The sequence below is a fragment of the Rhinoraja longicauda genome, chromosome 40, assembly GCF_053455715.1.
Source record: "Rhinoraja longicauda isolate Sanriku21f chromosome 40, sRhiLon1.1, whole genome shotgun sequence".
Lineage (NCBI taxonomy): Eukaryota > Metazoa > Chordata > Chondrichthyes > Rajiformes > Arhynchobatidae > Rhinoraja > Rhinoraja longicauda.
Window position 1 is genome coordinate 13,929,570 of NC_135992.1, and position 27,531 is coordinate 13,957,100.

The 27,531-nt window shown below is 51.3% G+C and overlaps 1 protein-coding gene across 1 annotated transcript; it reads left to right on the forward strand.

The window, feature by feature from the left end:
• The first annotated feature begins 907 nt into the window (after window positions 1-907).
• On the forward strand, window positions 908-17,922 carry LOC144611542 (uncharacterized). Its single transcript, XM_078430687.1, has 3 exons — window positions 908-1,023; window positions 11,068-12,815; window positions 15,854-17,922. The coding sequence occupies exons 2-3, from the start codon at window positions 12,347-12,349 to the stop codon at window positions 16,660-16,662; spliced, it is 1,278 nt and encodes a 425-aa protein (XP_078286813.1). The 5' UTR covers window positions 908-1,023; window positions 11,068-12,346; the 3' UTR covers window positions 16,663-17,922.
• Window positions 17,923-27,531: the final 9,609 nt, after the last annotated feature.

Genomic DNA, 27,531 nt, shown 5'->3' on the forward strand with positions numbered 1-27,531 from the left:
CAATGTGTGTTCATCTCTGGAGAACATGGACAGGTGATGTTTCTGGTGAAGACCCTTCTCGCTACCAGTGTCTAACCTCCATCTGTTTCTGTTAGGTTGTGTTGTGGGTGCTTTTATTGAGTGGGTGAGGATGGATATGGGCTTCCTCGATGCTGGTGGGATGGGGCCGAACTGCATCCCATGTCAGCCACAGAAAACAGAGGATAATAATGGAGGATAGGAGCAAAGAGGTCCTTCTGCAGTTGTACAGGGCCCTAGTGAGACCGCACCTGGAGTACTGTATGCAGTTTTGGTCTCCAAATTTGAGGAAGGATATTCTTGTTATTGAGGGCGTGCAGCGTAGGTTTACTAGGTTAATTCCCGGAATGGCGGGACTGTCGTATGTTGAAAGACTGGAGCGACTAGGCTTGTATACACTGGAATTTAGAAGGATGAGAGGAGATCTTATCGAAACGTATAAGATTATTAAAGGGGTTGGACACGTTAGAGGCAGGAAACATGTTCCCAATGTTGGGGGAGTCCAGAACCAGGGGCCACACACAGTTTAAGAATAAGGGGTCGGCCATTTAGAACTGAGATGAGGAAAAACTTTTTCAGTTGTGAATCTGTGGAATTCTCTGCCTCAGAAGGCAGTGGAGGCCAATTCTCTGAATGCATTCAAGAGAGAGTTGGATGGAGCTCTTAAGGATAGCGGAGTCAGGGGGGTGTGGGGAGAAGGCAGGAACGGGGTACTGATTGAGAATGATCAGCCATGATCACATTGAATGGTGGTGCTGGCTCGAAGGGCTGAATGGCCTCCTCCTGCACCTATTGTCTATTGATGAAGCTACTCATGGTGTCAGCTCACTGCCCCGCCTCTCCCTCTCCCTCTCCCTCTCTCTGTCTCTCTGGGCCACTGGGGCAGTGCGCAGATGCGGCCTCTCCAGCAAAGAAAGTTGTGCAGAAAGTCTCTGGGAAACCAAAACCCCGCACTCGGGGACTGAAAGGAGGTGGAAGATTTACCAGGCTGCGCAATAAACACAGGTACCTAAACTCCTGCAAAAACTCTGGCGTTCCCTTTGCAACCTTCTGAGCGAGTTTGGAGACCCTTTTGAGTGAGTTTGGAGACCCTTTTGAGTGAGTTTGGAGACCCTTTTGAGTGAGTTTGGAGACCCTTTTGAGTGAGTTTGGAGACCCTTTTGAGTGAGTTTGGAGACCCTTTTGAGTGAGTTTGGAGACCCTTTTGAGTGAGTTTGGAGACCCTTTTGAGTGAGTTTGGAGACCCTTTTGAGTGAGTTTTTGAAAGACTTTTGAGTTTGGAGACTTCTGGGCGAGTTTTTGAAAACTTCTGACGAGTTTATTGAAACTTCTGAGCTGGTTTGGAGACCTTTTGAGCGGGCGTGAAGACTTTAGAGTGAGTTTGAAAACTCCTGAGCGAGTCTGAAAACGTTTTTTTTAGCGTATTTGGAGACTTTTGACCGTATTTGGAGACTTTTGAGCTAGTCTGAAATCTTTTGAGTGAGTTTGAAAACTTCTGAGCTAGTTTTGAGACTTTTGCGCGTGTTCGAAAACTTTTGATTGAGTCTGAAAACTTTTGATTGAGTCTGAAAACTTTTGATTGAGTCTGAAAACTTTCGAGTGAGTCTGAAAACTTTTGAGTGAGTTTGAAAACTTCTGAGCGTATTTGGAGACTTTTTAGCGTATTTGGAGACTTTTGATTGAGTCTGAAAACTTTTGAGTGAGTTTGAAAACTTCTGAACTAGTCTGAAAACTTTTGAACTAGTTTGAAAACTTCTGAACTAGTCTGAAAACATTTGAGCGTATTTGGAGACTTTTGAACTAGTTTGAAAACTTTTGAACTAGTTTTGAGACTTCTGAGCAAGTTTGGAAACTTTTTGGTGACTTTGAAAACTTCTGATTGAGTTTAAATAAGTATCATGTTTTGATTTTTTTTTACTGGACGGGGCTGGGGGGTATTTACTTTATTCTGTGACTGCCTTCTAATAATTTCTTCTGAGTCGCTTCTGCGGGAAACATCATCTGTTTCAATTGCACGGCCGTTGAATTTAGAGTTGCGCCTAGATTGCTTTTTGAAAGCTCCCGGGGTAAGAAGTCGGTGTGAGTATTTTCATCCCTTGCCTTCGCCAGTGAGAGGAAATTCCTGAGCATTGGGACATTTTCTACCCCCCCCCCTGTCTCTGATAAGTGCTCGCGTCGGAGTCTTTCACAAACATCTCCGATGTTTCGAGGTGGATCCAAGTTTGATTGCTTAAAACGAAAGTCAAAACGTTGACCTGAGTGAGCTCTGGGCAAAATGGGTGGGATGGGTGGGGTGGAACCTGGATCAGTTTGGATGGTATCAGAATCTCTCCCAGCATTCAAGAAAAAGGGACCTAAAGAACTTTTTTCAGTCAGAGAGTGGTGAAGGTGTGGAATTCTCTGCCTCAGAAGGCAGTGGAGGCCAGTTCGTTGGATGCTTTCAAGAGAGAGCTGGATAGAGCTCTTAAGGATAGCGGAGTGAGGGGGTATGGGGAGAAGGCAGGAACGGGGTACTGATTGAGAGTGATCAGCCATGATCGCATTGAATGGTGGTGCTGGCTCGAAGGGCTGAATGGCCTCCTCCTGCACCTATTGTCTATTGTCTAAATTAAATCCTAGAGAGTCACAAAAAAACTCTGGGAGTAAATAACTCCGGAGAGAAGGAATGAATGAATGGGTGGCGTTTTGGGTCGAGACCCTTCTTCAGACTGAGAGTCAGGGGAGAGGGAAACGAGAGGTAGAGAGAGAGATGGAGAGGAGATTTAGAACAAATGAATGAAAGATTTATTCACAACATGCTGGAGTAACTCAGCAGGTCAGGCAGCATCTCGGGAGAGAAGGAATGGGTGACATTTCGGGTCGAGACCCTTCAAAAAAAAGAAAGCAAAAAAAAGCTATTTCTTCCAAGGAGAGTAAGTGCGAGATTTAACAGGATTATCTTTACAAAGTGGTCTTGCATATCCCGACTGTGTCATCAACAATTTTTAAAACAAAGAAGGCTGTACAGTTCGACAAATGTTACTCGTTGTGTTGAGTCAAGTCCAGTTGGTCGCCCTCTGCAGATGCAAGGAACTGCAGATGCTGGAATCTCCCAGCAAAAAAACACAAAGTGCTGGAGGAACTCAGGGGGTCAGGCAGCATCTGTGGAAGGGGGGAGTGGATGGTCGACGTTTCAAAGGTCTTTTCATTGTCACGTGTACCGATTAAGGTACAGTGGTATGCGAATTACCGTACACCCATACCAACACAAAAAGCAACAAGACACACAGCCACATCAACGGTTAACGTAAACATCCCCCACATTCCTCACTGTGATTGAAGGCAATCTCCTTCCTGTTCTGAAATGGACAATAGACAATCGGTGCAGGAGGAGGCCGTTCAGCCCTTCGAGCCAGCACCGCCATTCAGTGTGATCATGGCTGATCATTCTCAATCAGTACCCCGTTCCTGCCTTCTCCCCATACCCCCTGACTCCGCTATCCTTAAGAGCTCTATCTAGCTCTCTCTTGAATGCATTCAGAGAATTGGCCTCCACTGCCTTCTGAGGCAGAGAATTCCACAGATTTACAACTCTCTGACTAAAAAGGTTTCCCCTCATCTCCGTTCTAAATCCTTTAATCGTCACTTTTTTGCACATCTCTCATTCATTGGTCTTTATCTCTCCACCTCACCGTCTCTATCTCTCGTTTCCCTTATCCCCTAACCAGTCTAAAGAAGGGTCTCAACCCGAAACGTCACCCATTCCTTCTCTCCAGAGATGTTGCCTGTCCCGTTGAGTTACTCCAGCACTTTGAATGTCAGGTGAACAAGTGATAAGATTACATTGCATTAAATTCTCCCAACAGCTTTTTTTAAACTTTAATATTGTAATTGGGGAAAGAATACTTCACATTTGGAAAGGCACAGAGTAACTCAGCGGGTCAGGCAGCATCTGTGGAGAACATGGATAGGTGACGTTTCACAGAGTGCTGGAGTAACTCAGCGGGTCAGGCAGCATCTCTGGACAGAAGGAATGGGGGATGCTTCGGGTCGAGACCCTTCTTCAGACTGAGAGTCAGGGAAGAGGGAAACAGAGATAAGGAAGTGGTTGGTGTGAAAACAAGACATCAAAGGGGATGGGGTGCAAGAAAAACGTAGAATAGATCAATGTTAGCGAGAGGAAGGTAACGGCGAAGCTTACAGAGATAACATTTATTCAGGGGGACCTGATTCTACTCAATAATTCTCTTTTGCTCTGTATAAAACCTATTGAAAGCTAGACTAATTGGTGCCTTTTGGTACGTTGGAGTGCTAGTTCACCAGAGCCTGACGTAAAGATTAGAGGCACAAGGAACTCAGTCTCTGAATTACAAAAAAAAAAGACACAGCGTGCTGGAGTAACAGGCAGCATCTCTGGAGAACACGGACAGGTGACAGGAGAAAATTGAAGGGTCTCGACCCGAAACGTCACCCATTCCTTCTCTCCCCAGATGCTGCCTGACCTGCTGAGTTACTCCAGCATTTTGTGAATAAATACCTTGGACAGGTGACAGGGACAGTTTCTTCCCAGCTGTTATCAGGCAACTGAACCATCCTATCACCAGGTAGAGAGTAGTCCTGGTCAACCATCTATGTTTAATCGGACTTTACTGGACCTTAACTCGCACTTAATGTTATTCCCTTTATCCTGGACCTGTACACTGTGGAACGGCTCGATTGTAATCGTGGACACTCTTTCTGCTGACTGGTTGGCGCGCAACAAAAGCTTTTCGCTGTACCTCGGTACACGTGACAATAAACGAAACTAAAACGAGCCGGTATTTTGGATCGGGACATCAGAGCAGGGCGGCACGGCGGTAGAGTTGCTGCCTCACAGCGCCAGAGACCTGGGTTCCATCCTGACCACGGGCGCCGTCTGTACGGAGTTTGCACGTTCTCCCCGTGACCGCGTGGGTTTTCTCTGGGCGCTCCGGTTTCCTCCCACACTCCAAACTCGTGCAGGTTTGTAGGTTAATTGGCTTTGGTAAAAATTGTAGGATGGTGTTAGTGGGCCGAAGGGCCTGTTTCCGTGTTATCTCAAAAACTAGTGGAGAGTCTAGGACCAGAGGGAGCCTCAGAATTAAAGGACGTTCCTTTAGGAAGGAGGTGAGGAGGAATTTCTTTAGTCAGAGAGTGGTGAATCTGTGGGATTCATTGCCACAGACGGCTGTGGAGGCCACGTCAGTGGATATTTTTAAGGCAGAGATAGATAGATTCTTGATCAGTGCGGGTGTCAGGGGTTATGGGGAGAAGGCAGGAGAGTGGGGTTAGGAGGGAGAGATAGATCGGCCATGATTGAATGGCGGAGGAGACTTGATGGGCCGAGTGGCCTAATTCTGCTCCTATCACCTAAGAACGGAACTAAAACAATAAAAACCTGCTGTAACACTGGAAAGCCCCTGTGGGGAGGGATTGAATCATCCAGCTTTTATCAGTCACCTTCACAAGGACAGAATGCTTGCCCTTGGCACTGTGACAGGGAAAATCAACACAAATTGCTGGAGTAACTCAGCAGGTCAGGCAGCATTTCTGGAGAGAAGGAATGGGTGACGTTTCGGGTCGAGACCCTTCTTCAGGCTGGATCCGAAACGTCACCCATTCCTTCTCTCCAGAGATGCTGCCTGTCCCGCTGAGTTACTCCAGCATTTTGGGTCTACCTTCGATTTTAACCAGCATCTGCAGTTTTTTCCCCTACACATCTGCAGTTCCTTCCTGCACCAATTGGATAAGGATGTTTGCATTGGATTTCCTGTTGTCTGGGCCGTTGGGAAGTCAGAGAGATTTCCCTTTTTGGATTTTGATAGGCACAACAATGTTTCAGTCATTGTGGAACAGTTCGCCCAGATCTGGAAAGCTATAAAATCTGCAGTTAATTTTAAGACTTTGCACTGAAGTTAATTGCATACAAATGTCACTTGTACAGTACAGCCTTGTTTGATGCCAACTTTAAAGGGCAGTTTTGAAAACCATTTGAAAGCGCAAATCAATTCAAACCGCTGTTTCTATTTATGTATGAAGGAACTGCACATGCTGGTTTAAACCAAAGATAGGCACAAAAAGCTGGAGTAACTCAGTGGGACAGGCAGCATCTCTGGAGAGAAGGAATGGGTGACATAGAAACATAGACATAGAAAATAGGTGCAGGAGTAGGCCATTCGGCCCTTCGAGCCTGCACCGCCATTCAATATAATCGTGGCTGATCATCCAACTCAGTATCCCGTACCTGCCTTCTCTCCATACCCCCTGATCCCTTTAGCCACAAGGGCCACATCTAACTCCCTCTTAAATATAGCCAATGAACTGGCCTCAACTACCTTCTGTGGCAGAGAATTCCACAGAATCACCACTCTCTGTGTGAAAAAAAACTTTCTCATCTCGGTCCTAAAAGACTTCCCCCTTATCCTTAAGCTGTGACCCCCTTGTTCTGGACTTGCCCAACATTGGGAACAATCTTCCCGCATCTAGCCTGTCCAACCCCTTAAGAATTTTGTAAGTTTCTATAAGATCCCCCCTCAGTCTTCTAAATTCCAGCGAGTACAAGCCGAGTCTATCCAGTCTTTCTTCATATGAAAGTCCTGCCATCCCAGGAATCAATCTGGTGAACCTTCTCTGTACTCCCTCTATGGCAAGAATGCCTTTCCTCAGATCAGCGGGAAAGGCAGCATCTCTGGAGAGAAGGAATGGGTGACATTTCTTCAGTCTGAAGAAGGGTCTCGACTCGAAACATCACCCACTCCTTCTCTCCAGAGATGCTGCCCGTCCCGCTGAGTTACTCCAGCATCTTGTGTCTATCTGGGGTTTGTATTTGCTAAGTGCAGGAAGGAACTGCAGATGCTGGTTTCAACCCGAAGGTAGACACCAAAAACTGGAGTAACTCAGCGGGACCGGCGGGCATCTCTGGAGAGAAGGAATGGGTGACGTTTCGGGTCGAGGCACTTCTTCAGTGGCAAGGAGGGTCTCGACCCGAAACGTCGCCCATTCCTTCTCTCCAGAGATGCTGTTGAAACGTATACGATTATTAAGGGGTTGGACACGTTAGAGGCAGGAAACATGTTCCCAACGTTGGGGGAGTCCAGAACAAGGGGCCACAGTTTAAGAATAAGGGGTCGGCCATTTAGAACTGAGACAAGGAAAAACTTTTTCAGTCAGAGAGTTGTGAATCTGTGGAATTCTCTGCCTCAGAAGGCAGTGGAGGCCAATTCTCTGAATGCATTCAAGAGAGAGCTGGATAGAGCTCTTAAGGATAGCGGAGTCAGGGGGTATGGGGAGAAGGCAGGAACGGGGTACTGATTGAGAATGATCAGCCATGATCACATTGAATGGCGGTGCTGGCTCGAAGGGCCGAATGGCCTCCTCCTGCACCTATTGTCTATTGCCTGTTGTCTATTGACCCGCTGAGTTACTCCAGCTTTTTGGTTCTGTTTGTCAGACGCACTGGGGAATTTCACTAGTACTGGGAGGGTTCATTCCTACATTGTTACAGGAGCGTCTTTGCTGGGGACTCTCCTCTAAATAGCCATTGCGTTTGCCCCCTGTGTGGGGACAGGAAGGGCTCTTTCGTTCCCAGTCCACCTTCGACGAGACACCGATACAAATGGGCATCTGTGGGGAAGGCTGGGTCTCTCTCCCAGCTGCTCAATCCTGCCTCCTGGTGGAATAACTATCGCCCTGCAACCCTCGAAATGTAAGGGGCAAACATGGGCTTATTCACAAAAAGTAACGGGGTCTCGACCCGAAACGCCACCCGTTCCTACTCTCCAGAGATGCTGCCTGTCCCGCTGAGTTACTCCAGCATTTTGTGTCCATCTTAAGTAACAGGCAGGGGTTAAACAACAGGAACATGGTGATATTTCAAATATGCTAAGATTTTCATTTGATTTCATAAAATTTTGAGTTTAGAGATACAGTGCGAAAACAGGCCATTCGGCCCACCGAGGGTGCCAAACCCACCCTCCCCCCCCCCATACCAACACTATCCCACACACACACACACACACACACAAACACACACACACTAGGGACAATTTACAATTTTTACAGAAGACAATTAACCTACAAACCTGCACGTCTTTGGAGTGTGGGAGGAAACCGGAGCACCCGGAGAAAACCCACGCAGGTCACGGGGAGAACGTACAAACTCCGTACAGACAGCGCCTGTGGTCAGGATTGAACCCGGGTCTCTGGCGCTGTGAGGCAGCAACTCTACCGCTGCGCCCAAAGTCAATTGCGGATTTTAAAAGCCGTTATATTTTTCCCAAGTCCACAGAGGCAGAAATAGAGCAAAGATACAGATCGACCAAAATATATTTGCCCACCAGACCAAGTTTCACAACTGAACGGTCCTGATAGAATGTAGTACTGTATCGTGTAGGAAGGAACTACAGATGCTGGTTTAAACTGAAGATAGACACAAAATGCTGGAGTAACTCAGCGGGTCAGGCAGCATCTCTGGAGAGAAGGAATGGGTGACGTTTCGGGTCGAGACCCTTCTTCAGACTGGTCCGATTCGGTCTCTCAACCTGAAACGTCACCAATTCCTTCCCTCCAGAGATGCTGCCTGTCCCGCTGAGTTACTCCAGCTTTTTGTGTCTATCTATATCACCGTTATAGCACAGGAACAGGCCCTTCGGCCCACAGTGTCCGTGCTGAACATGATGCTAAGTTAAACTAATCTCCTCTGACTGCAGGTGAACCAGATACTGCATGTGATTCATACCCCTCCATTCCCTGTATATCCACGTGCCTATCTAATTTAGTTTAGTTTAGAGATACAGCACCAGAAACTGGCCCTTCGGCCCACCGAGTCCGTGCCGACCAGCGATCCCCGCTCACTAGCACTATCCCACACACACTAGGGAACCATTTACAATTTTAACGAAGCCAATTAACCTACAAAACCCCCACGTCTTTGGAGTGTGGGAGGTCACCAACCAATTCATTCCTCTACCTTCCAATGCTTCCTCCCAAGCTCCACGCCTTGAATAAAGATCCCCACCGCCCTTATGGACCTGTTCTCACCTGCAGAGTCTGGCACACTGCAGGAGACATCAGCTATCATGGAGAGAGTTTGCTGGGTGGGAGGGAGTAGAATCCTGCTGTGTGTGTGTGTGTGTGTGTGTGTGTGTGTGTGTGTGTGTGTGTGTGTGTGTGTGTGTGTGTGTGTGTGTGTGTGTGTGTGTGTGTGTGACTGTGTGTGTGTGTGTGTGTGTGTGTGTGTGTGTGACTGTGTGTGTGTGTGACTGTGTGTGTGTGTGACTGTGTGTGTGTGTGTGTGTGTGTGTGTGTGAGACTGTGGTGTGTGTGTGTGTGTACGTGTGTGCGTGTGTGTGTGTGACTGTGGGGGGGGGTGGGGGGGTGTGCGTGTGACTGTGTGTGTGTGTGTGACTGTGCGTGTGTGTGGGGGGGTGTGCGTGTGACTGTGGTGTGTGTGTGACTGTGTGTGTGTGTGTGTGTGTGTGTGTGTGTGTACGTGTGTGAGTGTGTGTGTGACTGTGGGGGGTGTGCGTGTGACTGTGTGGTGTGTGTGTGACTGTGTGTGTGTGACTGTGTGTGTGTGTGTGTGTGTGTGTGTGTGTGTGTGTACGTGTGTGAGTGTGTGTGTGACTGTGGGGGGGGTGGGGGGGTGTGCGTGTGACTGTGTGTGTGTGTGTGACTGTGTGCGTGTGTGTGTGTGTGTGTGTGGGGGGGTGTGCGTGTGACTGTGTGTGTGTGTGTGTGTGTGTGTGTGTGTGTGTGTGTGTGTGTGTGTGTGTGTGGGGTGGGTGGGTGTTCCTGATTCGTAAATCTCACAAACTAGCCACCCACTGGCGCGCAAGAAACTTTCATTTTGTGCTTTTATCAAAGTAGCTGGGATCCACTTCATTCCTTTGCTTAGCTTTAGTTTAGAGATACAACGCGGAAGGAGGCCCTTCGGCCCACCGGGTCCGCACTGACCAGTGATCACCGCACACATTGACACTACCCTGCACACACACACACACACACACACACACACACACCCACTAGGGACAATTTTTATATTTCTACCAAGCTAATTAACCTACAAAACTGGACGTCTATGGAGTGTGGGAGGAAACCAGAGCACCCGGAGAAAACCCACGCAGGTCACGGGGGGAAACGTACAAACTCCGTACAGACTTTGCTCGGTGGAGATTGGCAGATTTCAATCTTACAAGTCAGTGTGCATGAATGAATACTTTATGTAGGAAAATAACTGCAGATGCTGGTACAAATCGAAAGTATCACAAAGTGCTGGAGTAACTCAGCGGGCCAGGGAGCATCTTGGAGAGAGGGAATGGGTGACGTTTCGGGTCGAGACCCTTCTTCAGAATACTTGAATACTTTATTGTCAAGTGTGACAGGCCACAGTGAAATTCTTTGCTTGCATAACCAAGGTATGTAAATAGTCACCACATAAAGTGTGCTGACAAAGTGCCAGGTCCCCCCCTGGTTCTCCCCCCTCCTCACAGTGGTGTTCCCCCCCCACGCTGGGATGTCCATTGTTCACAAGTTATAGCAGAATTAGGCCATTCGGCCCATCGAGTCTACTCCGCCATTCAATCATGGCTGATCTCTGCCCCCGAGCCCCATAACGCCTTGACACCCGTTCTAATCAAGGATTTGTCTATCTCCGCCTTAGAAAGTATCCACTGACTTGGCCTCCACGGCCTTCTGTTCTCCCCCCCCCCCCCCCCACAAGCAAGGTCCCCATTGTTCTTCCCCCTCCCTCACGGTGGTCCCCACACGCCCAGTCCCAATTGTCCACGACGGTCCCCACACGCCCAGTCCCCATTGTCCTCAGGGTGGTCCCCACAAGCCCAGTCCCCATTGTCCTCAGGGTGGTCCCCACACGCCTGGTCCCCATTGTCCACGGTGGTCCCCACAAGCCCGGTCCCCCTTCGTTCCTTCCCCCCCCCCCCCGGCATCTTCGCTCCCACACGGTCAGTCGCCATCCGCCGGTGTGAACCGATGTTTAAATTCCCCAGTGGCTTCTCCTCCCTAACGGCATCTTCCTTCTCTCTCTCGTTCCAGATTCCGTCTTCGGGAACGCCGACCGGGAACTCGATGAATCACAGCTCCCGTCCAAGGGGGAGATGCAGATAGCTTCACCAGTCCGTGTCGCGCGACAGGTCTCCACCTGCCTTGTCCTGGTGCCCTCCACACCACTGGGAATGCAACGCAGATCCTAACTTGTTCCTTCTGGAAACCCTGGGTCAGAGAGGCAGCCAGATTGCCCAGTGCACCAAAACCCTCTGATTTATTGATTTCTCTCTCTCTCTCTCTCTCTCTCTCTCTCTCTCTCTCTCACTCTCTCTCTCTCTCTCTCTCTCTCTCTCTCTCTCTCTCTCTCTCTCTCTCTCTCTCTCTCTCTCTCTCTCTCTCTGTTAAAATTTAACTGGGGACGGGTTTGGAAGATCCTTATACAAACCTTGTACAAACACGAACTTAACTTCGCAGCACAAAGTCCAGTGAAAGGCCATGCTTTGGCACTGAAACACGAGCCTCGACCGACACCACAAAGAGGAGAGCAATTCCCTGACCATCACTAATTTGTTTTGCCCTAACGAACTGCAGGAAGAATCCACCAGCTATCTTCACACAAAAATATATATATTTTTGTATATGATAATCTGCTTGCTCCTTGCTTGAGATTCCGGCTGGGCAGGGAGGGGGGAAAAGGCGTGAGGTGAATTTTAACACCCGATCATGCAAATTGTCGCGCCAGATGTGAAGCTACATCTGGGGCAGAAGTATTGAGGGGGAAGCTGGAGTCGAGGTCGGAAGGTCTGGAGTAGCTCGGCGGGACAGACAGCACCTCTGGAGAAAAAGGGATAGGTGAATCTTCGGGTCGAGACCCTCCTTCGTTGACTTGCCTGCATACCCACGGTATGCGAATGGTCGCTACATAAAGGGCGCTTACAGAGTTCCATTGTGTCGTTGGAGCTCATTGGAACACTCATTGACTTGAGTTCCAAGCCGGTGGGACTGGAGAGTTTAGTTTAGTTTTGAGATACAGCGTGGAAACAGGCCCTTCGGCCCACCGAGTCTGCGCCGACCAGCGATCCCCGCGCGTTAACACGAACCTACACACACATTGGGGACAATTTTTACATTTGCCAATTAACCTACAAACCCGCACGTCTTTGGAGTGTGGGAGGAAGCCGAAGATCTCGGAGAAAACCCACGCAGGTCACGGGGAGAACGTACAAACTCCGTACAGACGGCACCCACGGTCGGGATCGAACCTGCGTTCGCTGCGAGGCGGCAACTCTACCGCCGCGCCGAGAGGAGTTGAGGCGTCTGGTGTCGCATGTTGGACAAGCCGTTTGCCGGGCCGCTGGGTAAAGGGGCGGACAGAACGATGAGTTTCGGCAAGTTGCCGATCTTCAGGAACCTGGTGCCGGGCCACCACAAGCGGAGGCTAAAGCCGGACCTGACCACGGACATGATCAGCCCCCCGCTGGGGGACTTCCGCCACACCATGCACGTGGGCCGGCGCGGCGACGTCTTCGGCGACACCTCCTTCCTCAGCAACCACGGCGGCGAGGGCTCGCGGGAGGGCGCCAGGCCCAACCGGCTGGTCAGAGCCTTGCGCCACGCCCGACGGCCACCCGCCAGGAACAGCAGCCCCGAGGTATCGCCGCCGCCTCCCCCCGTCTCCCCCATCATCAAGAACGCCGTCTCCCTGCCCCACCTCCTCGACGCAGAGCGCGACTCCACGCAACGCCTCAACTTCAAGACCGCCATGTCCAGCCCGGGGATCATGGACGGATCTTACGGTAATTTGCTCATCCACTATGCGGTCCCCACACCCCTCCCCCTCCCCCATCCCCCTCCCCCTCTCTCTCCCCCTCCCTCTCCCCCCTCCCCCCTCCCCCCTCCCCTCCCCCTCTCTCTCCCCCTCCCTCTCCCCCCTCCCCTCCCCTCCCCCTCCCCCTCCCCCTCCCCTACCCCCTACCCCCTCCCCCTCTCTCTCCCCCTCTCTCTCCCCCTCCCTCTCCCCCCTCCCCTCCCCCTCCCTCTCCCCCCTCCCTCCCCCTCCACTCCTCCCCCCTCTCTCTCCCCCTCTCTCTCCCCCTCTCTCCCTCCCCTCCTCTCCCTCTCTCTCTCCCTCTCTCTCTCCCCCTCTCTCCCCCCCTCTCTCTCCCCCCCTCTCTCTCCCTCCCCTCCTCTCCCCCTCTCTCTCCCCCTCTCTCTCCCCCTCCCTCCCCCCCTCCCTCTCCCCCCCCCTCTCCCCCCCCCTTCCCCCCCCCTCCCCCCCCCTCTCCCCCCCCTCCCCCCCTCTCTCTCCCCCCCCTCTCTCTCCCCCCCCCTCTCTCCCCCTCTCTCTCCCCTCCCCCTCTCCCTCCTCCCCCACAAATTTGAGGAAGGATATTCTTGCTATTGAGGGCGTGCAGCGTAGGTTTACTAGGTTAATTCCCGGAATGGCGGGACTGTCATATGTTGAAAGACTGGAGCGACTAGGCTTGTATGCACTGGAATTTAGAAAGATGAGAGGGGATGGACAATAGACAATAGGTGCAGGAGGAGGCCATTCGGCCCTTCGAGCCAGCACCGCCATTCAATGTGATCATGGCTGATCATTCTCAATCAGTACCCCGTTCCTGCCTTCTCCCCATACCCCCTGACTCCGCTATCCTTAAGAGCTCTATCCAGCTCTCTCTTGAATGCATTCAGAGAATTGGCCTCCACTGCCTTCTGAGGCAGAGAATTCCACAGATTCACGACTCTCTGACTGAAAAAGCTTTTCCTCATCTCAGTTCTAAATGGCCAACCCCTTATTCTTAAACTGTGGCCCCTTGTTCTGGACTCCCCCAACATTGGGAACATGTTTCCTGCCTCTAACGTGTCCAACCCCTTAATAATCTTATACGTTTTGATAAGATCTCCTCTCATCCTTCTAAATTCCAGTGTATACAAGCCTAGTCGCTCCAGTCTTTCAATATATGATAGTCCCGCCATTCCAGGAATTAACCTAGTAAACCTACGCTGCACGCCCTCAATAGCAAGAATATCCTTCCTCAAATTATAGTCCAAAATTATAGTCCAAAACTGCACACAGTACTCCAGGTGCGGTCTCACTAGGGCCCTGTACAACTGCAGAAGGACCTCTTTGCTCCTAAACTCAACTCCTCTTGTTATGAAGGCCAACATTCCATTGGCTTTCTTCACTGCCTGCAGTACCTGTTTGCTTCCTTTCAGTGACTGATGCACTAGGACACCCAGATCTCGTTGTACGTCCCCTGTTCCTAACTTGACACCATTCAGATAATAATCTGCCTTCCTATTCTTACCACCAAAGTGGATAACCTCATACTTATCCACATTAAACTGCATCTGCCATGCATCCGCCCACTCACACAACCTGTCCAAGTCACCCTGCAACCTCATAGCATCTTCCTCACAGTTCACACTGCCACCCAGCTTTGTATCATCTGCAAATTTGCTAATGGTACTTTTAATCCCTTCATCCAAGTCATTAATGTATATTGTAAATAGCTGCGGTCCCAGCACCGAGCCTTGCGGTACCCCACTAGTTACTGCCTGCCATTCTGAAAGGGACCCATTTATCCCCACTCTTTGCTTTCTGTCTGTCAACCAATTTTCCATCCATGTCAGTACCCTACCTCCAATACCATGTGCTCTAATTTTGCCCACTAATCTCCTATGTGAACCTTGTCAAAGGCTTTCTGAAAGTCAAGGTAAACCACATCCACCGGCTCTCCCCTGTCAATTTTCCTAGTTACATCCTCAAAGAATTCCAGAAGATTAGTCAAGCATGATTTCCCCTTCGTAAATCCATGCTGACTCGGAACAATCCTGTTACTACTATCCAAAATGCTCCGCAATTTCGTCTTTTATAATTGACTCCAGCATCTTCCCACCACTGATGTCAGACTAACTGGTCTATAATTTCCCGTTTTCTCTCTCCCTCCTTTCTTAAAAAGTGGGACAACATTAGCTACCCTCCAATCCACAGGAACTGATCCTGAATCTATAGAACATTGGAAAATGATCACCAATGCGTCCACAATTTCTAGCGCCACCTCCTTAAGTCTCTGGGATGCAGACCATCAGGCCCTGGGGATTATCAGCCTTCAGTCCCATCAGTCTACCCAACACCATTTCCTGCCTAATGTGGATTTCCTTCAGTTCCTCCGTCACCCTAGGATCTCTGGCCACTAGAACATCTGGGAGATTGCTTGTATCTTCCTTAGTGAAGACAGACCCAAAGTACTGGTTCAACTCGTCTACCATTTCCTTGTTCCCCATAATAAATTCCCCCGCTTCTGTCTTCAAGGGACCCACATTTGCCTTGACTATTCTACTTCACGTACCTAAAAAAGCTTTTACTATCCTCCTTTATATTATTGGCTAGTTTACCCTCGTACCTCATCTTTTCTCCGCGTATTACCTTCTTAGTCATCTGCTGTTGCTCTTTAAAAGAGTCCCAATCCTCTGGCTTCCCACTCTTCTTTGCTTCGTTGTACTTCTGCTCAGTCGGTTTGTTTGCACTGAAGATAGACACAAAATGCTGGAGTAACTCAGCGGGTCAGGCAGCATCTCTGGGACTGATGCCAGGGGAGCGGGCGGGACAAAGATAGAATGTAGTCGGAGACAGGAGGACAAGTGGGAGAATTCTTGATCAGTGCGGGTGTCAGGGGTTATGGGGAGAAGGCAGGAGAATGGGGTTGGGAGGGAGAGAGAGATCAGCCATGATGGAATGGTGGAGTAGACTTGATGGGCCGAATGGCCTAATTCTGCTCCTAGAACTTGTGAACTAAAGCCTTGCCTTGTGTTGTGTTGTGTTGCACAGGATTGGAGTCTGGTTTCTGTACCCTGCCCAGATGGTCAAGGGTGGAGAGGTCCAAGGAGAGGGAGACCAAGGTGGAGCTGGTCAAGGCCACGGAGGAGATGGAGGAGGTGGACTTCCAGTTGCCTCGCACGGACTCCATGTTGTCCTTCGGCCTGGACCTGGGCCCTTCGCTGTTGAGCGATGTTCTGGCCGTGATGGGGCATTGGGGTGAGCAGGGCGGACGGACGCCAGAGAAGGAGTCCCCATGCGGGCAGGAGGACGGGGCGCGGCTGGTGAAGTTCCAGCTGGAAGGCCCGCCCGACCGGAGGGCCGGCATGGGCTCGCACCCCAGGGTGGCGAGGGACCCCTCGCTCACTGGGCTTCGGGCACGGTTCCAGCAGGAGGCCGGGACGGACTCACCCGAGGGCGAGGAGGAGAGGACCTCTCCGGGGCCCACCCCCGGCGTGGTTTACGGGCGGCCCGGCGCCGGGGAACACCGCGGGGCCCCCCAAACCCGGTGGGACGGCCCCCCGCCCGCCGCCGAGCCCTCGCTGGGCCTCGGCGGCCATCTTGCCTCAGCCGGGGAGCGAGATGCCCACCGGCGCCGGGGGAGCCCGCCGGGGAACGACGGTGGCGGTGATGGCGGCAGCGGCCGAGGGAGCTGGAGGCCGCCGAGGCCCCGTGTGCCAGCTGACGGGGAGGAGGCCGCTCTAGGCCACGCCGAGCGCCGGTGGAACGGTGGGCCTCCTGCGGCCCAGGAAACAGGCTTCAACCCCCTGAAGGCCGAAGCCTTCGCCTTCGCGGACGAAGATGAGGAAATTCGCGTATGAGGAGGCCTCCCCCCCCCCCCCATCACCCACTGATCAATAAACGGATCAATAACGGATAAAGGGATGGATAAAGAAAATCGAAACCAAAAGACGCTGCCGAGACAATCCGAGACAAAAACAGAGCACGCTGGAAACACTCGACCAGTCGGCCAGCTTCTGTGGAGAGAGAAACAGTGAACGTTCCATAATAAGTTTATACGTCACAGGAACAGATCAAGTCCACTCCGCCATTCGATCAATCACGGTTGATCTCTCGGGTCCAGAACTCTTCACCGAAACTGATCCATTTTTTCCCCCGGGAGGTTATCTTAAAAGGCAAAGGATATTCTGTTTTGTGGGACACTGCCTTCATGGACATTGAGGTGAAGCCACTTTAAGTTCATTTCTTAAAGTGAAAGGTGGGGTCCACTCGGTGGCAAGTGTGTTGGACGTTTGAGTGAAGGGCTTTAGATGCCCCATCTACCCCACCACTCCCCCCCCCCCCCCCCCCCAGGTGAACGGCAACCAGCTTGGGAATCCTGGACACGAAGGCAGAGAGTCCAACATACAGGCGTACAGATAATCAATCTGAGATCCGCCGACCAACATGCCCCATCTACACTAGCCCCACCCGCCCACACCGACCAACATGCCCCATCTACACTAGCCCCACCCGCCCACACCGACCAACATGCCCCATCTACACCAGCCCCACCCGCCCACACCGACCAACATGCCCCATCTACACCAGCCCCACCCGCCCACACCGACCAACATGCCCCATCTACACCAGCCCCACCCGCCCACACCGACCAACATGCCCCATCTACACCAGCCCCACCCGCCCACACCGACCAACATGCCCCATCTACACCAGCCCCACCCGCCCACAACGACCAACATGCCCCATCTACACTAGCCCCACCCGCCCACACCGACCAACATGCCCCATCTACACCAGCCCCACCCGCCCACACCGACCAACATGCCCCATCTACACTAGCCCCACCCGCCCACACCGACCAACATGCCCCATCTACACCAGCCCCACCCGCCCACACCGACCAACATGCCCCATCTACACTAGCCCCACCCGCCCACACCGACCAACATGCCCCATCTACACCAGCCCCACCCGTCCACACCGACCAACATGCCCCATCTACACCAGCCCCACCCGCCCACACCGACCAACATGCCCCATCTACACCAGCCCCACCCGCCCACACCGACCAACATGCCCCATCTACACCAGCCCCACCCGCCCACACCGACCAACATGCCCCATCTACACTAGCCCCCACCCGCCCACACCGACCAACATGCCCCATCTACACCAGCCCCACCCGCCCACACCGACCAACATGCCCCATCTACACCAGCCCCACCCGCCCACACCGACCAACATGCCCCATCTACACCAGCCCCACCCGCCCACACCGACCAACATGCCCCATCTACACCAGCCCCACCCGCCCACACCGACCAACATGCCCCATCTACAGCAGCCCCACCCGCCCACACCGACCAACATGCCCCATCTACAGCAGCCCCACCCGCCCACACCGACCAACATGCCCCATCTACACCAGCCCCACCCGCCCACACCGACCAACATGCCCCATCTACACCAGCCCCACCCGCCCACAACGACCAACATGCCCCATCTACACTAGCCCCACCCGCCCACACCGACCAACATGCCCCATCTACACTAGCCCCACCTGTCTGCATTTGGCCCATATCCCTCTAAAACCTTTCCTATCCATAGAAACATAGAAAATAGGTGCAGGAGTAGGCCATTCGGCCCTTCGAGCCTGCACCGCCATTCAATGTGATCATGGCTGATCATCCAACTCAGTACCCCGTTCCTGCCTTCTCTCCATACCCCCTGATCCCTTTAGCCACAAGGGCCACATCTAACTCCCTCTTAAATATAGCCAATGAACTGGCCTCTGTGGCAGAGAATTCCACAGATTCACCACTCTCATGTGCTTGTCCAAATGCTTTTTAAACATAAGGAACAGCACCTCATATTTCGCTTGGGTAGCTTACACCCCAGCGGTATGAACATTGACTTCTCTAACTTCAGATGGTCCCTGCTTTCCCTCTCTCTCCATCCCCTCCCCCCTTCCCAGTTCTCCCACCAGTCTTCCTGTCTCCGACTACATTCTATCTTTGTCCCGCCCCCTCCCCTGACATCAGTCTGAAGGGGTCTCGACCCGAAACGTCACCCATTCCTTCTCTCCGGAGATGCTGCCTGTCCCGCTGAGTTACTCCAGCATTCTGTGTCGACCTTCAATTTAAACCAGCATCTGCAGTTTTTTTTCCCTACGCTTTTTAACATAGTTATAGTCCCAGCCTCAACTACCTCCTCTGGCAGCTCGTTCCATACACCCACCACCCTTTATGTAAAAAGAAAAAAAAAAAGTTGCCCCTCATTTTCCTCACCTTAAACCTATATGTCCTCTGGTTCTCGATTTCCCCCAACTCTGGGCAAGAAATTCTGTGCATAAATTGGAGGAACAGCACTTCATATTTCGCTTGGGCAGCTTACATCCCAGTGGTATTAATATTGACTTCTCTAACTTCAAGTAACCCAGGCATTCTCCCTCTCTCCCCCCCCCCCCCCCTCCCCCCCCCCCCCCCCCACCAAAGTCACCCCAGCTTCTCGTTCTCACCCAGCAAACAGCTAACAATGGCATGTTTCCTTCATCATCTATATAATCTTTCTCATTTTTGCTTATCTCTCATTCATCGTCCACTATCTCTCTACATCATTGTCTATACCTCTCCCCGACTCTCAGTCTGAAGAAGGGTCTCGACCCGAAACGTCACCCATTCCTTCTCTCCAGAGATGCCGCCCGACCCGCTGAGTTACTCCAGCACTTTGTGTCTTTCTTCGGTGCATTTACGCTATGTATTCCTCTCATGATCTTCGAACTGTGCAGGGGATTGGTTGGGGATGAATAAATGGGTTTGATATCATCCGCATTCACTATCGGTCCAGTGAAGCACGGTGGTAGAAACATGGAAAATAGGTGCAGGAGTAGGCCATTCGGCCCTTCGAGCCAGCACCGCCATTCAATGTGATCATTGCTGATCATCCAAAATCAGTACCCCGTGCCTGCCTTCTCCCCATATCCCTTGATTCCGTTAGCCCTAAGAGCTATATCTAACTCTCTCTTAAACATTCAGTGAATCGGCCTCCACTGCCTTCTGTGGCAGAGAATTCCACAGATTCACAACTCTCTGGGTGAAAAGGTTCTTCCTCATCTCAGTCCTAAATGGCCGACCCCTTATTCTTAAACCGTGAGCCCCTGGTTCTGGACTCCCCTCAACATGGGGAACATGGGATACAAGGAACAGCAGATGCTGGTTTACAGGGGAAAAAAACGAACAAAATGCTGGAGTAACTCAGCGGGTCAGGCAGCATCTCTGGAGAACATGGATGGGTGACGTTTCACAGAGTGCTGGAGTAACTCAGCGGGTCAGGCAGCATCTCTGGAGAACGTGGATAGGTGACATTTTGGGGCGGGACTCTTCTTCAGACAGATTGCAGTGGGAAGGGGTGGGAGAAGGCAGGAAAAGAGAGAGGAGGGTGAGACAAGGCCCAGCAAGTGATAGGTGGGGGAAGGAAGTGCAGATGGTGGTTTAAACCGAAGATAGACACAGAGTGCTGGAGTAACTCAGCGGGTCAGGCAGCATCTCCGGAGAGAAGGAATGGGTGACGTTTACGGGTCGAGACCCTTCTTCAGGCTCAAGGTTCAATTTGAAGAAGGTTCTCGACCTTGAAACGTCACCCATTCCTTCTCTCCAGAGATGCTGCCTGACCCCGCTGAATTACTCCAGCAATTTTGTGTCTGCCTTCTTTGAACGATAGGTGGATACAGGTTGGGGAGGAGGGGGGGGGGGGATTGGTTGGCCGACGGGTGGAGTGAGAAAGGTTGGAGGTGAAAAGGGAGACACAAGTGTCAGTTGAGGGGAGAAGAGGAGTGAAAGGGTAAAGGTGGAAGGGTAAAGGTGGAAGGGTAAAGGTGGAAGGGTAAAGGTGGAAGGGTAAAGGTGGAAGGGGTTGGGGGAGAGAAGGGGAAAGTAGGGGACTGGGACAGTGGGAGAAAAGGGTGCGTGTCAGAATGTGGGGAGGGGAGGGGGGGGGCGGGTTGAATAGATTGAAAGGTGCAGCATGGAAACTGGCCCTTCGGCCCATCGGGTCCATGCCGACCATCGATCGCCCGTTCACACTAATTCTATGCTATCCCACTTGCTCATCCGCTTCCCTGCACAGTAGCGGGCGATTTAACAGAGGGCCGAATGTCCTACGAGCCTGCACGTCTTTGGAGCGTGGGAGGAAACCGGAGCACCCGGTGGGAGACCCACGCAGGTCCCGGGGAGAAGGTGCAAACTCCGCACACGCGCACACACGCACAGTCAGGGTCTAACCCGTGAGGCAGCAGCTCGACCCACTGCGGCGCGAGATCGAGGAGTTGACGGGAAGGAGGTGAAAAGTGAGGGTTGGCTGGAGGAAGCAGAGAGCATTGGGCAAGTGAGGGATCGTGCAACATAAAAGCACACGCACACACTGGCGCTGTGACGCAGTGGCTCCACCTGATGCTCTGGGTGATCGTAGGTTTTTATGCCAATAACCCTTTTAACTGCAGGCTCTGTAATAGATTGTAAATAATCTGGGCATCTGGTGTTGGTAAATGACCATCATCTCATGCTCCTGACTGAGTTTGTTTTGATTTAACAAGTTTATTCTGAGAGTGCTGCTGCTCAGATCAGCAGGCCCTGACTTGCCCATGAACGTTTCTTACTGTTGTTTATCTCCGGTTCTCTCGGATTTTGCTCCTGTTCTCTGTCTCAATCCTTGCCCCCTCCACCCCTGGCAAGCCGCAAGTTCAAAAGAGATAGGGGCAAAATTCGGCCATTCGGCCCATCAAGACTACTCGCGTCCGACCCATCTCTCCCCTCCCAACCCCCGTGATTCTCCTGCCCTCTCCCCATAACCCCTGACACCCGCACAGCTCCAGAGATGCTGCCTCACAGCTCCAGGGACCCGGGTTCGATCCCTACTACGGGTGCTGTCTGTACGGAGTTTGCACGCTCTCCCCGTGACCTGCGTGGGTTTTCTCCGAGATGCTTCGGTTTCAATAGACAATTGGTGCAGGAGGAGGCCATTCGGCCCTTCGAGCCAGCACCGCCATTCAATGTGATCATGGCTGATCATTCTCAAACAGTACCCCGTTCCTGCCTTCTCCCCATACCCCACGACTCCGCTATCATTAAGAGCTCTATCCAGCTCTCTCTTGAATGCATTCAGAGAATTGGCCTCCACTGCCTTCTGAGGCAGAGAATTCCACAGATTCACAACTCTCTGACTGAAAAAGGTTTTTCCTCATCTCCGTTCTAAATGGCCTACCCCTTATTCTTAAACTGTGGCCCCTGGTTCTGGACTCCCCCAACATTGGGAACATGTTTCCTGCCTCTAACGTGTCCAACCCCTTAATAATCTTATACATTTCGATAAGATCTCCTCTCATCCTTCTAAATTCCAGTGTATACAAGCCTAGTCGCTCCAGTCTTTCAACATACGACAGTCCCGCCATTCCGGGAATTAACCTAGTAAACCCACGCTGCACGCCCTCAATAGCAAGAATATCCTTCCTCAAATTCCTCCCACACTCCAAAGACGAACGGGTTTGTAGGTTAATTGGTTTGGTATAAAAAAAAGATATACTGTATTTAAAATGGTCCTAGTGTGTGTAGGATATTGTTAGTGTGCGGGGATCACTGGTTGGCAAGGACTCGGTGGGCCGAAGGGCCTGTTTCGGTGCTGTATCTCTAACCTAAACTTGCATGGGTTTTCTCTGTGTCGGGTTCAGCGACATCTCTCTCCTGGCAGCTGCTACCCACACTCTGCCTCTTGCCCACAGCTATTTCTCTCACCCGCATTTCAAAAGAATTCCCCTTTTTATCTGCCTTGATTGTAGATCTGCCAGAACATTTCATGTCGCAACAACTCTAGTCATGGAGTCACAGAGCGATATAGCGCGGAAACAGGCCCTTCGGCCCAACATGCCCCATCTACACCAGCCCCACCTGCCTGCATTTGGCCCATCTCCCACCTCTGACAACATAGAGGTGCAGGAGTAGGCCATTCGGCCCTTCGAGCCTGCACTGCCATTCAATATGATCATGGCTGATCATCCAACTCAGTATCCCAACATTTATTTTAACCCATCTCGTCCACGAACCTGTCTGAATGCTTCTTAAAAGCTGTTACTCCAACATTTTGTGTCCTTTTATTTAAAAAGTTTAGAGACACAGCATACAAATAGGCACTTAGGCCCAGCATACACCTGATTGACGTTAACACTATCCCAGGTGTCACAAAATGCTGGAGTAACTCAGCGGGTCGGGCAGCATCTCAGGAGAGAAGGAATGGGTGAAGTATCGGGTCGAGACCCTTCTTCAGACTGATACCTTCGATTTGTACCAGCATCTGCAGTTATTTTCCCACACTCCTTAACACTATCCCACAGTTTTAACCAAAGCAAATTAACCCACAAACCTGTTCGTCTTTGGAGTGTGGGGGGGGGGGGAACCGGAGCATCCGGAGAAAACCCACGCAAGTCACGGGGAGAGCCATGCGGTGCTGGCTCGACGGGGCCGAATGGCCTATTCCTGCACCTATTGTCTATGTATATATACACCGATCAGCCAAAACATTATGACCACTGACAGGCGAAGTGAATAACATTGATTATCTTGTTACAATGGCACCTTTGTCAAGGGGTGGGATATATTCGGCAGCAAGTGAACAGTCGGTTCTTGAAGTTGATGCGTTGGATGCAGGAGGAATGAGCAGGAGTAAAGACCTGAGCGACTTTGACAAGGGGCCAAATTGTTACGGCCAGACGACTGGGTCAGACCATCTCTGAGACGGCAAGGCTTGTGGGGTGCTCCCGGTCAGCAGTGGTGAGTACCGACCGACAGTGGTCCGAGGAGGGACAAACCGGAGACAGTCAGGGTGTTGGGCGCCCAAGGCTCATCGATGCGCGAGGGCAACGAAGGCAATCCCGTCTGGTCCGAACCGACAGAAGGTCGACTGTGGCACAAGTCACAGAAAATTGTTAATGGTGGTCACGGGAGGAATGTGTCACAATACACAGCGCATCGCACCCTGCTGCGTATGGGGTTGCACACGGAGGACCAACAGCATGTTAGGCAGGTGGTCATAATGTGTTTGGCTGATTAGGTCATGATGTTTTGGCTGATCGGTGTGTGTTTGTGGACTGAAGTGGTCGGTGGGAGAGACTTCTGCAGTCATTTCTGGCAGGAAGGAGGCATAACAGGATGGATGGGATCATTGCTGTACAGTACAATGTACGATGTTGGTTTGAGAGAACATTGGAATCAGTGTGGCAGTCTGCTATTTCAGGTCGAGGCGTGAATTCTTGTGGCATTCAGTCAGTGCAAATACTGATCACATAACGCAGGGCATTCCAAACCTCGGGTCAGTCCACGCCCGGCCCCACGCAGTCTCCTGCTCGCCAAAAACAAGGTCTCGACCCGAAACCTCTCACATTCCTTCTCCCCTTGAAAACAGGTGCAGGAGGAGGCCATTCAGCCCTTCGAGCCGGCACCGCCATTCATGGCCGAGCATCCAAATCCGTACCCCGTCCCTACTGTTTTCCCCATATCCCTTGATTCCATTAACCTCAAGAGCTAAATCTAACCCTCTTCAATCGAAGAGAGAGTAGGCCATTCGGCCCTTCTAGCCAGCACCGAATCATTCATCCAGTGAATTGGCCTCCGCTGCCTTCTGTGGCAGAGAATTCCACAGATTTATAACTCTCTGGATGAAAATGTTTTTTCCTCATCTCAGTCCTAAGTGGCCTACCCCTTATTCTTAAACTGTGTGGCCCCTCCTGGTTCTGGACTCCCCCAACATCGGAAACATTTTTCCTGCATCTAGCCTGTCCAACCCCTTAAGAATTTTATATGTTTCTACAAGCTCTCCAGAGATGCTGCCTGAGTTACTCCAGCATTTTGTGTCTGTCTTCGGTGTAAACCAGCATCTGCAGTTCCTTCCCACACACTTCAACTCCCACTCCCACACTGACCTCTCTGCCCTGGGCCTCCTCCACTGTCAGAGTGAGGCGCAGCGCAAATTGGAGGAACAGCGCCTCATATTTCGCTTGGGCAGCTTACACCCCAGCGGTATGAACATTGACTTCTCTAACTTCAAGTAGCCCTTGCTTTCCCTCTCTTCCCCCCCACCCCCCCATCGTACGAGTTTCACTGTCACTAACTCATTATCACCTAGCCCACTGCCAACAATGGACCATTGTGGGCTCCAATTCTCCTTGATCATTCTGTTTAGTTTAGAGATACAGCGCGGAAACAGGCCCTTCGGCCCACCGAATCCGCACCGACCAGCGATCCCCGCACACTAACGCTATCCTACACACACACACACACACACACACACACACACACTGGAGACTATTAACAGTTATACCAAGCCAATTAACCTACAAACCTGCACGTCTTTGGAGTGTGGGAGGAAACCGGAGCACCCGGAGAAAACCAACGCAGGTCACGGGGAGAACGTACAAACTCCGTACAAACGGCGCCCGTAGTCAGGATCGATCCTGAGTCTCCGGCGCTGCATTCGCTGTAAGGCAGCAACTCTACCGCTGCGCCACCGTGCACGTTACTGTTTGCGCGACGACCAGCCTCCACTAGAAATCTTTATTTGGCTGTTAACCGTGACGGGAAAGCCTGCAAGAGGTGTGATCTTTTTTACAGACACAATAAAAGATTTTCTTTCAGCTGAACCCAAGATTCCAATGCCTCATCAAATGACACCCTTGATGGTCTGGAAACACGCCTTCCATCCCCACGTTCCATCCCCATGAGGTAGCAACTCTACCGCTGAGCCATAAATCCATACATTGATGATGATCCTAATGGCTGAAGACAACCACTATTCTTCGTTACATTCTGTCTCAGGCACCGCCTTCCATTTTGTGCGCCTTCTTTCCTCGTTTGTCAATGAAGTTTATTTCACTCTGGGATTATTGTCACATGATTACCAGCCTACGCTCTGTAAAGCAACCAATTCAAAAAACCATATTTAAATCTTTTACTTTGTGCACTTGTTACTCATCAACAATAATAAAGCTTTTTATTCTTTCTTTTCTGTCTGTTAGTTGTTCTTCACTTTGGTACACTGGTGTTTTCGCACTTGGGAGTCACCATGGGGTTTCTCGACCCGAAACATCACCCATTCCTTCTCTCCACAGACGCTGCCTGACCCGCTGAGTTACTCCAGCACTCTGTGAAACGTCCCCTATCCATGTTCTCCACAGATGCTGCCTGACCCGCTGAGTTACTCCAGCACTCTGTGAAACGTCACCTATCCATGTTCTCCACAGATGCTGCCTGACCCGCTGAGTTACTCCAGCATTTTGTGTCTACCTTCAAATTAATCCTAATTTCATAGAAACATAGAAAATAGGGGCAGGAGGAGGCCATTTGGCCCTACGAGCCAGCATCACCATTTCATTTAACAGCATCGCCTGAGTAAAGGAATGGGCGACTTTTCGGGTCGAGACCCTTCTTCAGACTGAAACGTGAGACACAGATGGTGATGTTGAGAGATAAAGAACAAGTGAATGAAAGATATGCAACAAAAATAACGATGAAAAAGCGCACAGTCCTGGTATCAATGTAAACTGTCCCGAGTGTGCCCATAGGATAGTGTTAATGTACCGGGGGGGGGGGGTTATCACTGGTTGGCACGGACTCGGTGGGCCGAAGGGTGTATTTCCGCGCTGTATCTCCAAACTAAACTATGTCACGTGTCGGCCGGTGTAACCGGGAGGGATCGGGAGACGTGGGACAATAGACAATAGGTGCAGGAGGAGGCCATTCGAGCCAGCACCGCCATTCAATGTGATCGTGGCTGATCATTCTCAATCAGTACCCCGTTCCTGCCTTCTCCCCTGACTCCGCTATCCTTAAGAGCTCTATCTAGCTCTCTCTTGAAAGCATTCGGAGAATTGGCCTCCACTGCCTTCTGAGGCAGAGAATTCCACAGATTCACTCTCTGACTGAAAAAGTTTTTCCTCTTCTCCGTTCTAAATGGCCTACCCCTTATTCTTAAACTGTGGCCCCTTGTTCTGGACTCCCCCAACATTGGGAACATGTTTCCTACCTCTAACGTGTCCAACCCCTTAATAATCTTATACGTTTCGATAAGATCCCCTCTCATCCTTGTAAATTCCAGTGTATACAAGCCTGGTCGCTCCAGTCTTTCAACATAGGACAGTCCCGAAATTCCGGGAATTAACCTAGTAAACCGACGCTGCACGCCCTCAATAGCAAGAATATCCTTCCTCAAATTTGGAGACCAAAACTGCACACGGTACTCCAGGGGCACGAGGACCAAGGGGGCCAGTGGGAGGAGGGTGAACGGGGGTAAAGCCTGCAGCGCCCCCAAGGTCGGCAGCAGGAGGCGCCCTCGAGACAATAAGATGGCCGACAGAGGAGAGGAGAGAGACGTTGGTTTGCCCAACTTGCCCACACCGGCCAGCAATGTCCCAGCTACACTAGTCCCACCTGCCCATATCCCTCCAAACCTGTCCCCAACCATGTACCTGTCTAGGCACCTCGTAAACGCTGGGATAGTCCCAGCCTCAACTACCTCCTCTGGCTGCTCGTTCCGTACACACCCACCACCCTTTGCGTGTGCCCATATGTGACAAAATAAAGCACCATTGAACCATTGTACCGCACAATTTATTCTTGGGCATGTCAAGTGAACAATTACCACTGAGGAAGGAAATCACAAGTGGTCAAATTAATTTTGTGCATTCT

Bases quoted from the DNA above. Each gene is read 5' to 3' on its own strand.
- LOC144611542 (XM_078430687.1), top strand. From the start codon at position 12,347: ATGTTGGACAAGCCGTTTGCCGGGCCGCTGGGTAAAGGGGCGGACAGA. The intron at 12,816-15,853 runs GTAATTTGCTCA...TGTGTTGCACAG, and splicing joins GATCATGGACGGATCTTACG to GATTGGAGTCTGGTTTCTGT.